We start from the raw sequence: 13,842 nt of genomic DNA, 5'->3' as shown, positions 1-13,842 counted from the left end.
CCATCACAATTCATGCTTCTTCTATTTCTATAGTGCAGATAATTCCACCTCTCTCTGTTTAAAATGATATCATCCATGTGTACTGAACTAGGGCAGAGATTTGTGTAAACTTTTGGCACATTCTCCTAATTCCCATTCCCAAACCTTAAATTTAAATATACTTAATTCCCTAAAGTTGTATGCCCTCCTTGCTGTCTTTCTCCTGAGTTCTTTTTTTTTTAAATTATGTCTTAATCTTCCCACAACTGGAAAAAGACCAGGTGGATTTTATGTGCATTTATATATGTAGTGTGTGTGTGTGTGTGTGTGTACCTATATATAAGAGAGAGAGAGAGACTGTCTCTGTGTGTGTGTGTGTATCACACACACACACACACACACTGTATGTATGAACACACACATACTTGGCAAGAATGGTAGGAAAGGAAGATTTGAATAGAGGTATATTCATATGCTCATATGTAGGCACAGCTCTGTGTATCCATGCCAACCGTAGAAGTGATGCTCAGCTTACCAGAGGTTTCTTGTCCTCTTCTGGCCCAACTGTTTGTTTATAGGAGGCTGAGAAAGGGGGGGGGCAGGAGGCTGATTTGCCCTGATTTAATATAAATGCCATTTGCCTTGCAACAATCTGTAATATATGTACACTGCCCAGAGTCACTTTCTGAGATTGGTAACTATAGAAGTAGCTCTAGAAGATAGATAGATAGATAGATAGATAGATAGATAGATAGATAGATAGATAGATAGATAGATAGATAGATAGATAGATAGATAGATAGATAGATAGACAGACAGACAGACAGACAGACAGACAGACAGACAGACAGACAGACAGACAGGGATGGATGGATGGATGGATGGATGGATGGATGGATGATAGTCTTTTCACTGGTGGCTCTCCTTTTTTTAAAGGCCAGATAAAATCCATCATTAGAGGCCTTTAAAATGTAGAGAGATTACCTTATTCGGGCCATTGTTACTTGATGTAGTACTTAGCATACATTTCTGCCTGCAATCTCTTTTGTCACCTGGGTCCCCTATATTCATAGTTTGTCTATTTTTAAAATAAGTCATTATTATAAAATGCTTTGAGCTCCCCTGTATAAAAGGAAATAAAGAGTCTGAACAAACCAAACAGGAAATCTGTGGCCAGGCCTTTGAATGGTAAATGTGACAGGATGCAGGTGTTAGTCCTGCCAGACTCTTTTGTCAAATCATACAATTATCTGTTCTCAGGCTTTGTCTTCTTCCCTGATGATTTTGATATTGGTCCCATACTTTTATACTTGCCTCTCATGTGAAGCCTCCTCCTGTGGCTTAATTTTGTGTCCTCGCTTTTTTCCGACCCATATGCCCTTTTCACCATAAAACTGCATCACTCCACAATCCCAAGCACCACACAAGCAAATGTTGAAGAAGATATGAACTGTGGAGACATGGAGCTATTGTCAGAAGTAGATATTTACACTGGCATGCCTATTCTGGTCTTTGGTTCCATTCCAACACACTGTAGCAATGTCATTAGCTTCCTAGGAACTGTGCTAATTCTCTTCTGCAGAGTGATATTAGCTTCAGGATTGTATGGTACATTGTATTTTTCCCTCCCCTTTTAAAAAAAGCACAATAAAGACTGACAGTATAATTCCATGAAGGTGTGATAAAAAGCAGAATCTTGACTATAGTTGCAATTAAACATTTCCTACTACTTTTCAAAGGTATAGATTAACTCCCCATCCATTATTACTCATAGCAAATTTTGCCTATCCTGTTCTACTTACAAATACAGCAAGCTATCCAGTTTCCTTTCTGAAGTATAACTTATTTCAGTTAAATGCTTTGTATGGCCTACCTTTTTTTCCTACTAACTACATGAAATATTAGCCTTCTTTTCAGTGTTCATCACTGTCTGGGTCAGTTTAAATTAATTCAAGACCAAGAAGTTATGCTTGCTGTTGTGATATTACAATCCCTTCGTGTGTGTATGTCTGTGTTATGCATGTCACGTACTATATTAGGTTGTACTTTGGTTTTATGAATCTCCTCCATCCACGCTGGATTTCAGATACTATATTTGGAGAGATTTTGAGATCCCTATATTTTTCTGGATACATTTTTCAATACTATTCACTTTCATACATTTATTAAATTTCAATACAATCAACTGAACTGTTTCTTTTGAATCACCCACTTCATACCGTAAATGCATTTTCTAATTGTAGCTTTCATCAGTAGAACATGGCTTTTAGCTTGCTGCTAAACCCAGAGAGGTGCCCTTGCTTTATTACAGTCAACAATGAATTGGATTGATATTTTAGTGTGCCAGCTGCTCAATATAAGGCTTTATGTCCTCATTTCATTTGGATATGAAGTTTTTGACGAAAGAGATTAATATCAGTCTGTTGAAAGTTTGTACTATTTTCCTAATGTGTAATATGATTTCCTCTTTAACAACTGAGTGAATAAATAATAGGTTTCTGTTTAATGTTGAGCTTGGTTAGATGAGATGAAGAGCATGTTACTACAGTCATCTAGCCTTCGTGCAGAAGGAGTGGAGTTGATATTTCTATTTGTCTTCCTGTGGCTGTGTCTTTAGCTGAGAGATCAAGGTGATGAAAAGAGCCACAGAAGTTCTCTCTCTCTTAGATATGGAAAGGCAGGGAGACAGGAGTCATCCTCAGAGTTGGATTAACTCAGGATTTTTATTTAAAGTCTCCAGTCTTGTTTTATTTAGCAAAGACATGCACAGTGTTAAGTGTAGTTATGCAGGGGAAGGTACAGAGAGAAGACTTCCTTCAGAAACAACTGGAAGATCACAGGCTAGAAAGGCCATATGCCAGATATGCTTTAATCCTGATTCCTGAACTAAGCATGGACTGAACTTGATGATCTAAATGGCTCCTCCCAATTCTGTGATGACATGTACACACATATACCAAACAATGCATTGTTAAAAAGCACAGCCTGCCTCTTTGGCTGCGCATGAGTTTTGGTGAAAAGCAAATATTAGAAGAAGCTTTTGTGGAGTAACTGGATAAATGTGGACTACAGTCTGGTGGATTTGAAACTGTTTAAACAACCATATCCAAAGAGGATTCATAAATGGATCTGCACATACCTGAAGGAAAGGACTCTTTGAGTTTTCCAGAGCTTTGTGTTCAGCCCAATGTCATTCAACAGCATTCTCTGTGAGCGCGCCAGCCCTTTGGAATCAATTACCGGTTGAGCTCCGGATGGCTCCTGACCTTCGCTCTTTCTGCCGGGATCTGAAAACCTATTTATTTGAACAGGTTGGCCTGGTTTAAGGGTTTGGGGTATTTTTAATTATTTATTATTAGGGCTTCATTAATTTAATTTACTTTTAACTTTTGTAACTTTTGTAGTGCTTTTATTGCCCTCTACACCGCCCTGAGTCCTTCGGGAGAAGGGCGGTATAGAAATTCAATTATAAATAAATAAATAAATATTTAAAAATGATCTACCTGATGCAATAAAAGGGATGCTTATCAGATCTACAGATGACATTGGGCAAGGCAAACTAATGTGTTAGAGTGCAGAAGCACAATTCAAATCATTTTGACAAATTTGAACACTGAGCCAAATTGACCATGTAGGATGATGTTCAGCTGTGATGTTTATGGCCCCTTTAATTTTAAATGCATAGATTTAGGATTGGGAAAATCTGGCTTAGTAAGAATGTGTGTGAAAGCAGGAACTAAAAGTGCTAGTGGGCCAGCAGCAGAATGTGAGAAAGAAGTTTATTTTGGGGTTTTATCAGAAGCATTGCATCCAGTTCATTGGAGGTAATAGCTCCCTTGAACTACATTTATTTATTTATATGTTGCCTGATTCCTGACAGCTCTAGGTGGTTTACAATTGAAAAAGTTTGTTTTTTTTTAAAAAAAAGGCAACAAGACCATGAGTAGCCCAAAATTAACATATAACCAAATTCAGTTACCTCCACTCCCGCCCCACAAAGCAGGGATTTAATCTTCAGCCAGCCTCCAGGCCTAGGAGAGAAATCAGATCTTTAATAATTTTAAAGTAGACATGAAGTTACAATAAATTCAAGAGAGCTGCCAGAATGATAAAGGATCTGAAAACCAAGCAATACGGAAACAGTAAAAGCTGCTTAATTCATAAAAGAGAAAAGTAAGGGAGATGTGTTAGAAACTGCAGTTTCATGGGCATGTAGAGTACTACCACATCTCCCCTTACTTTTCTCTCTTATGAGTTAAGTAGCTTTTACTGTTTCTATGTTGTATGGTTTTCAGATCCTTTATCATGGGAGAGGTATTGGCAACATTTTTCTCTGACAAAATTGTCTGCAATACAGCAACCAGTGGTTTGAAATACAAAGAAAGATCCAAGCTGAGTTTTAGGAAGACATTCCCAGTGGTAAAGAACTACTAAACAATGGAACAATCTGCCTAGAATAATGGATAATGGCTGGCTGAGGAATTCTGGGAGTTGAAGTTCACAAGTCTTAAAGTTGCCAAGTTTGAAGACCCCTGGTTTAGGGGATGCCTTCAAAGGGCAGGTAGTTGTAGGAGATACAACTATAAGGTTCCTTTCCACTTCTACATTTTATCAATCTATGATTTCATATATTCTAAGTTTAAATCTGGAAAGGATGGGTCTGTATCTGACCTGTCATGATACTTCATGATGACCAGTTTGTACGTACTTACTTTGGGACTAAAACAGCAGTAGATTGTCGAGAGTTGTTAGGCATATGGTGTTAGCCTACAATGTTGGGTTGAAAATATATTAACCATAATGCTATGGCTTTAAGATGTTAATTGGCCAATGGGTGTGTAAGTGTTCTCATGGCCATAAGAGGAAGCTAGTAACGTAGCTTCTCTCTCTCTCTCTGAACTCACTGCTCTCTACTACTACTGTTTTTGCTCTGCTGTTGGTTTACTACTGTTGTAAACCTGAACTGTGTATTGACCTCTGGACCGGTAAGAAGACTTTGTAGTTTGGATTGCTACTTGGACTGTTGCTATTGTTTATGATCTGGACTGTTTATTTTTTGACTGTGCATTTTTGTTCTTACACCACCTCAAAAGTAAACTACTTTTTGTTTTTATAACTCAGTGTATTCTTGTGTGACTTTTACTGCTCTCAGTGCCCTTCCTTGTCTGTGCAACTCTTTGGTAGCACAAGGAGACCTCTGCACAACAAATTCCTTAACACTGGTTATGGGCCCAGGCCTGTACTGAGAGTTAGTACACACAGTATTCCTAGCTGAGTTTGTGTTAGTTTTTTTGGTGTAAAATGGCACAGGAACTGTTGTCAGGCATCTCCTGGATAACCCGGTTGGATGGGACAAACTATGTTTCCTGGTCCACGAAATGCTGCTTGCTTTTGCACAAGGAAGGACTATGGACTGTTGTAAATAACCCACCAGATACTACTGCTTGGGATCCAGATAACGAAGAGGATGCAAAGAGGATAGACGACTTTAAACGAAGCAATGAGAAAGCTCTTTGCATTATTGGGCTAACACTGAATGACCAGCAGCTTGTCCATATTCGTGGTGAGGAGTCTGCTGCTAGGTGTTGGGGCATTTTGCGAAGGCTTTATGTTCGAGACAGTGTGGGTGCACATATACACCTTACACGTAAGCTGTTTAGGGCTCGTCTGCAGAAGAATGGAGATATGCTGACCCATTTAAATTACATGAAGGCAACTTTCCAAGAGCTTCATGAAAAGGAGCTGATTTTTTCAGAGTTGCATCAGGTCTACATTATTCTGTCATCTTTGGATGAGAGTTATGATGGGTATGTTTCTTCTTTGGAAGTCCTGACCAGAGAGGAACTGACTTTGACTAACATTACTGGGAGACTGCTGGAAGAGTCCAGAAGGAGGCGTGACAGAGACCAGCTGAGAGAGACACAGCCACGAGAGGAGCAGCCATTTACCACTGTTTACAACGTCAAGAAATGTTATTCTTGTGGGGCTAGAGGGCATATAGCCAAATTCTGTAGAAAGGGTAAAAAACAGAATGTGAATAGCAGTGGGAAGGCTAAGAAGAGCATTGGTTTGGCTATTTCTGGTGAACCAACATCCAGAAATAATGAATTGTGGGTTGTTGATAGTGGGGCTTCACAATGCATTACCAAAGAGAAAAAGAGGTTTATTACTATGAAAAACAGCAACCAATATGTTTCACTAGCCAACGGTTGGAAGATGAAGGCCTCTGGTGAAGGTAATTCCTATTGTCCATGCATTGATGAACAGTTACCTATGTTATATATACCTAAACTAAGATTCAACCTGTTATCTGTAAGGGAATTGGTTAAAGTTGGGTTTGTGGTAACATTCAGAGGGGAGCAATGCACTATTGAGAGGAATGGAACCTGTGTAACTGCTAATTTGAAAAATGGTTTATTCATTCTCACAAGTAACCAAGTTAGTACAGTAAAAGCTAACTCAATATGTGAGAATAAGAAGTCACATGATGAATGTATACATTTATTGCATAGGCGGTTAGGGCATGTAAACTTTAACTCACTACGTAAAACAGTTGAGTTAGTAGAAGGAATTAAATTGAAGCCATGTAGTAAGTATTTGAATTGCAATGCCTGTAATCAGGAAAAGAGTAAGGCAACTCCTGCAAACAGGTTAAACGGCTTCAAAACAACTGTTCCTTTGGAAGTTGTGTTTGCTGATTTAATTGGACCCATGAAACCAAGTTTAGGAGGGTCATGTTATATTTTAAGTATCCTTGACCACTACTCTCGTTATGGATTTTGTTACCTGCTGAAGTCAAAGGCAGACACTTTCCAACAATTTTCAAACTGGCTGAAATTTGTAGAGAGGAAAACAAAGAGAAAGGTTCAGTGCATAATTACTGATAATGGTACTGAATTTACAAATAAGCGTTTTGTTGATATGCTAGAATCAGCTGGCATTGAGCATAAACGTTCAGCCCCTTATAGGCCTCAACATAATGCATTTGTTGAGAGACGTGGGCAAACATTACAAGCCATGATGAGAACCATGATAAAAGATTCTGGCTTAACAGATAGACTGTGGGGGAGGCAGCAAAATGTGCAAACCATGTTCTGAATATAGTTGTTAATACTTCTACTGGTAAAATACCATACACAATATGGCATGGTAAAAAACCAAACCTTGATTACCTGCACACATTTGGCACCCCAGCTTGGGTCCACATTCCTGCACAACTCAGGAGTAAAGGCCAACATAGGGCTAGGCAATTATATTTTGTAGGTTACGAAGCTAACCACAGATCATATCGTTTCTGGGAACAAGGCACAACTAATGTATATAACAGTTCGAATGCAAAATTCCTTGAGCACGTTGGTTGGGATAGGTTAGAGCAAGAAACTGTTAATACTGATCCTCTAGTGTTTGAGGACTCCTCTGATAACGTAACTAGTAATGATAATGCATCTCCTGTAAATATAAAAGATGAAGAGGAGATAGGGGAGATAATAGAGGAATCAGAGGAAGGAAAGGAGACAGAAATTCAAAACCCTGTAATTCCTTGGCGTTCAACGCACATTAGATGTCCACCTGATCGCTATGAAGCTAGTATATGTCAAGTTAGTTCAGTACCTTCTAACTATGATGAGATCAGGATGTATCCTGAAAAGGAACAGGCATCATGGAAAGCTGCAATGAACAGGGAGTTGAAGTCTTTGCAGGATCTTAAGGTCTATGAGAAAGCAAAACTGCCACCTGGTGAGCAAGCTATAGGTTGTAAATGGAAATATAAAATAAAGAAGGGTGTAGATGGGACTATAACCCATAAGGCACATTTGGTTGCACAAGGTTTTGCCCAAACTACTGAGGATTATGACGAGGTGTTTGCACCCAGTCTGAGGGCAACTACTTTAAGAGCAGCTTTAGTATGGGCGGCTAAAAACCAATATATGGTTAACCATGTAGATGTTGAAACTGCATATTTACATGCTCCATTGCAACATACTATTTATTTAAGACTACCACCAGGATTGACCAATGATAGAGACCATGATTGTTGGAAGTTAAGAAAAAGCCTCTATGGATTGAAACAATCAGGCTATTAGTGGAATACATGTTTAGTTAATGAGTTGAGTGCATTAGGTTTTGTAGCTAGTAATGCTGATCCTTGTTTGTTTAGAAGAGAACACAACGGAGCATTATCTTTTCTCTTATTATTCACAGATGATATTGCAATAATAACAAAAACTGAGTTAGAAGCACAAACTATCATTTCAAGATTGCAAAATAAATTCACAATTAGGAATCTTGGGAAAATAAGCCACTATTTAGGGTTAGATATTGTGAAAACATATAGGGGTTTTAAGGTGTCACAAGCCAGTAAAATATCTCAGTTATTAAAGAGATACAATATGGAAATGTGTAAACCAGCAAAAACTCCGATGGCTATGGATTTTAAGGACACTAATGTTGAGAGTCCTGTATTTGATAAGACTATGTACCAATCTTTGATAGGAAGCCTTATGTATCTTAGTAATTGGACTAGAGCTGATATTTCTTACTGTGTAAACCAATTAGCTAGGTACAACAATAATCCAACTGTTAGACACTGGCAATCAGCTAAACGAGTATTAAGGTATTTGAAGCAGACTGTTCACTACTCGTTATATCTAGAGCCAAATCATGAGTTAATCCTTACTGCATATGCAGATGCGAGTTTTGCCTCTGATACAAACACTCGTAAATCTACTTCAGGGTTGGCTGTAATGTTGGGAGATTCTTTAATTGGATGGAAGTCCATTAGACAAAAACACATAAGTTTGTCTACAATGGAGGCTGAATTTTCATGTCTATCAGTGTTATGTACAGAACTGCTAGTGTACAAACAATTATTGTTAGATATGGGTTTAAATGTAAATGATCCATTCATTGTATATGAGGACAATCAAGCTGCGATAAAGATGGCTAATAATGCTGCAGTAAGAACAAGATCTAAATATACTGATCTTCGTTATTTAAATGTCAGACAATGTGTCAAAGATAAATTAATACAGCTAGAGTATTGCCCATCTGATGTAAATATTGCAGACCATTTTACGAAGGTACAAAGTGCTGTGAAACACAATGCTAATTGTGAAAGAATGTGCATAAGATTGTAAGAGTTATATATTATTCTACCCAAAGGGGAGAATGTTAGGCATATGGTGTTAGCCTACAATGTTGGGTTGAAAATATATTAACCATAATGCTATGGCTTTAAGATGTTAATTGGCCAATGGGTGTGTAAGTGTTCTCATGGCCATAAGAGGAAGCTAGTAACGTAGCTTCTCTCTCTCTCTCTGAACTCACTGCTCTCTACTACTACTGTTTTTGCTCTGCTGTTGGTTTACTACTGTTGTAAACCTGAACTGTGTATTGACCTCTGGACTGGTAAGAAGACTTTGTAGTTTGGATTGCTACTTGGACTGTTGCTATTGTTTATGATCTGGACTGTTTATTTTTTGACTGTGCATTTTTGTTCTTACACCACCTCAAAAGTAAACTACTTTTTGTTTTTATAACTCAGTGTATTCTTGTGTGACTTTTACTGCTCTCAGTGCCCTTCCTTGTCTGTGCAACTCTTTGGTAGCACAAGGAGACCTCTGCACAACAAATTCCTTAACAAGAGTACTTGAGTAGGTTTTCATTTAGGTCTCCACAGCTCCACTGCCAACCACAAATTCTGGTTTGTCTGTAAGATCAGTCAAAACTTTTGATATGTATTGTGTATGCTTTCTTGTTATTTCCAGCATATTTTTTAATTTTCACTTGAAAAAGAGACGATTGATAATATTATAATTTTCCCCAATATCTAATTACCACCTTTGTAACAGTGCAATATGTGTTTGTCCACTGCAACTATCATTTTTAAATGTTTGCAAAAGTAAAAGGACAAGCAGGAGGAAAATATTTGAGCAAGATATGCTATGATGGACATGAACTTTAAGATCTTTATAAATTTGTGAACCAGAATGTCAACATTAGATCTAAAGAATGTTTAGAAACTCTGGATTAGGGGATATTTTGAAAACAATCTCTTTGTTTTGTATTACTTAGGGTAAAACTGCAGCAAATCTATTTTCTGATGCTTGATGAATGTGTCTAGTATTAAAAGATGTTCATTGTCAGCAACTTTTATCTAGAACTGTGCTTTGCATTGAAATGAAGCTAAAATGGCATCATTGCAACACTTCAAACAGTTTTTTTTTTATTGACAGGTTAATGACTCCCGAAAGTGAAATTAGATTTGTCCACAAGCAGATGGGCTTAGTGCCAGGCTGGGGAGGAGCTGCCAGGCTTACCCAAATCCTTGGAAGCAGTTCTGCCCTCAAGTTGTTGAGTGGTGCTGTGAAACTGGATCCAGAGAATGCTCTTCATATTGGCTTGGTAGATTCCATCTTGTCCTCATCTGATGACCACGGTTCTCTGACAGAAACGCACACTTGGCTTAAGCTATATACCACAGGCCCTGCTGAAGTCATTCAGGCTGTGAAGAAAGTTGTTTCAGCAGGAAGAGAGCTACAACTAGAAGCTGCCTTGAGGAGAGAAAAGGAAATATTTGGGACAGTCTGGGGTGGTCCTGCTAATTTGCAGGCATTGGCTCAGAGAACAAAACATAAATGAGACGATTTTCATCTCACTTTCTTCAACTAAAACAGCTGCTGCCAAAGAGGACTTGTGGGAAACCTTCCAAACATTATGAATTCAGTAGGTTGTTAGCCTTATTAAGCCAGTTGTCCTGGAATGCCACTGGCGCTGCACTGACAATTAACTAGAGGTGCCACCCTAGGCTTTTTAAACAATACTCCTTTTCTGGTCTTGCTTTTTTTTCCCTACAAAAATTCTCACCCTGATGGTACCTCCTGATATGAACACACTTGGAAGTCTATTTGAAAAAGAGATTTGAGAAAATAGTTTTCCTCAGAATTTTTGAACGCTGGCATTATGTGAGGTTTGTATATATAGATTTTGTGTTGAGAAGCTGCCTTTTTTTTAAGACAGGTTTGGTTGACATTAGTATCCTCTAAAGTCCTGGAGATGCTCACAAATAATTTTTGATTCCTACATGTCATATCTCTGAATAGCTAGCTCACGGTAAATTGACTCATAACCTCAAATTGAAACTGAACAATGCCAAATGCTTTTTCTTTGTATTGTAAATAGTTCCTTCTGAATTTACTGTAAGCAAAGCCCCTTTAAGCCTCGCATCCAATCACTGGGTTATTGTTCTGCGAACAGAGCTCTTGGAGACTCTCCATTTCATTGGGAACTTCTTACCTTTATATATTTGTAAAGTTGAAGTAAGGAAGAAATACTCAGCTGTACGGCAAAATTCGACGCTTTGATATTCGTACTACCAGTTGCTACATTTAATGACTTCAAATCCAACATTCTAAAGATAACATTCCATTGACCTTACCTGTGCCAATTACCTTGGATGAAGCATCTTAGATGAACCAGTTTTTCAGATGTCCATATGCACATTTACTCAGAATGAATAATTATTGAACATAAGACATCAAAAGTGTTCAATATATATGTATATACTGTACACACACACACACTTTTAAGCTGAGATTCTTACATATCTGCTGTAGTATTCAGTACATTTTACACACACGTTCAACTAGCTGGTCAGCCATACTAGTGTAAACAAGACTATGCAACATTTCTGGTGCACTTCCCAAAATACTTTGAAATCCATGGAGTAGTAAAGAGAACGTGAATGTAATTTTTTTCCAACAGTTCATTTTCCCAGGATCATGAAGCAGTTGGGTTCTATGTTTTCTGAGGGACTATTCTAGAATCCAATCCAAACTATTTTAAAACTAATTGTCATGAATAATCTTAAATTATAATAGTCCATTCAACAATCGAGGCACCTGTTCAGGGCATAAAGTCTTTGCTTGTTAGCTGAGATGGCATACATCACAGCCGCCGCATACATGTCTACTCTGAACTTGCTAAGCACATTGGTTTGTGCTTAAATTGTAAGCCGCCCTGAGTCTTCGGAGAAGGGCGGGATATAAATAGAATTAAAAAAAACACTATCAGTATATTCCATTGAATGTGCTCCTAAACAGGCAAGCATACATAAGGTTACAGCTGTGCGCTAGTCCTTAGATGTCCAAGTTTGAAGTGGTGGATGAATTTAACAGACCTCTGTTAAACCATGTTAGCTGTTTTTGCTGAAGAAAAGGATTTCACTGCTGAACTTGCCTTTATTAAGTACCTCATTTCTATACTTGTCTTGAGATCACAGAGAAGATGCTCTTCCCAGCTGCAGGCAGAAGCATGAAGAAAGTGGCAAGGCCTCTGGAAGCAGAAGAGGATTTATGGTAGTTCTCTTAGTTCACAAGATGCGATACCAAAATAAAAATCTAACCTTCCCTCAGAACTGGGGAAAAAAAGGACTAAGTCCCATCATTCACCATTCTAATTAAAGTTGAACATATAGTAAAAGATATTAGAGCAACTTGGGAACAATGATCTCTTCAAATCTGCATTTTGTTTATTGCAGTAGCTTTGATGAATCGGTTGAAATTAAGGCCTGGTGCTATCTTGTAAGCAGATTTGAACATGTATTACTTAATTCCATACTCACAGAATACAATTTACTAGCAAAAAAATGAGATGAAAATTTTAAAAAAACAGTTAAGCACAGTAAAATTAACATAATTGGGATGTCTACTTTTAATTGGAGTCCATTATGTCTTTAGCCTCTCATAAGATTAATATTTAAATATTTAATATTAATTAAAATTTAAGTTTCTTGTGAAGGTGAGCAAAAAGAATTATGAATTATGTAATTGTTCAGAACCTTTCAATGTTTCATTCAATTCTGTAAAGGAGAAGGGCAGAAATAAATTATTTAAATAACTCCATTGCTCAGCTTTTCTGGTTATTAGCAAGTAGAGTACAAACTGGTGCAATTTGATATAAGCCAGATTTGCTAATCACAGAAGCAATTATGTACCTGCTGCTTAATTTTTTTTATAAGTATTGAGTATCCTGCTCTATTGCATATAATTTTGTATCTACAAAGTTCTAAGATGTTTAGAAGCAACTCATCTAAACGTTTTAAGAGCTATGGTTCACATCGCTTGGTATATGTCAATTGCTCTCCCGTGCCTAAAATCCAGACTAGCTTATATAGATGTGTTATAGACTATGTTGCTTAACATATGGGTTAAAACATATCTTTATGGAGATATCTTTGGCCTGCTTGATCTTCATGGATAATTTTGCATCATCCTGGAAGATAGAATAAGGAAGGCGTAGACACAGATTCGGGATACTGGTGTCTCCCAGCCCAATGTTTTCACTTCTTAGGGGTTAAAATGTGGTAATCCAAAGAAAAATTGAGCCTGATGTCAGAGATGACAGGGGTATAGCTTATTACTGCAGAGGTTAAAAGGTAATGATGTTTTGCACTAGATATCTATTTAATGAATATCTTGTCCATTCTGTGTAGACTTCCTTACTGGATGTGATGATTAAGCAAATCTCCCATGCTTTATTGCAGTATGTATGTATGTATAGGCATTTATGCCTAATAACTGGGCAAGTTGGGTAAGGAAAATATTTTTGGTAGCTGATTAGCCTTTGCTGTAAGGTGGTAATGGGTGGAATTCAGGAACTGCTACTCTAATACGGACTTATTCTATTGTCCGAATTATTTTATATTATCCCTGTTTTCATCTACATATTTTGGAAATTTGATTCCTGAACTAAATACATTTACCAGACTGCCATCTTAAACAAAACTTGAGCATAGAAGTAGCATACATAGTGCGTCAAATAAATAATTATGGAGGTTCAGGCATGAGGGGCAACATGATTGCA

At 37.7% G+C, this 13,842-nt stretch overlaps 1 protein-coding gene across 3 annotated transcripts in view; it reads left to right on the top strand.

Annotated features, from left to right (window-relative positions):
* ECHDC1 (ethylmalonyl-CoA decarboxylase 1) overlaps window positions 1-11,944 on the top strand; it is a 42,457-nt gene extending 30,513 nt beyond the window's left edge. For all 3 annotated transcript variants that reach the window (XM_081315384.1, XM_081315382.1, XM_081315383.1), the window contains one exon: window positions 10,215-11,944. In XM_081315384.1, the coding sequence (XP_081171510.1) occupies window positions 10,215-10,620 (406 nt within the window). In that variant the 3' untranslated portion in view covers window positions 10,621-11,944. The remainder of the gene's footprint in view (window positions 1-10,214) is intronic.
* Window positions 11,945-13,842: the final 1,898 nt, after the last annotated feature.

This window comes from Vipera berus, assembly GCF_964194415.1.
Source record: "Vipera berus genome assembly, chromosome: 1".
NCBI lineage: Eukaryota > Metazoa > Chordata > Lepidosauria > Squamata > Viperidae > Vipera > Vipera berus.
Note: the sequence above shows the minus strand (reverse complement) of the source record. Positions and strands in the feature narration are given on the sequence as shown.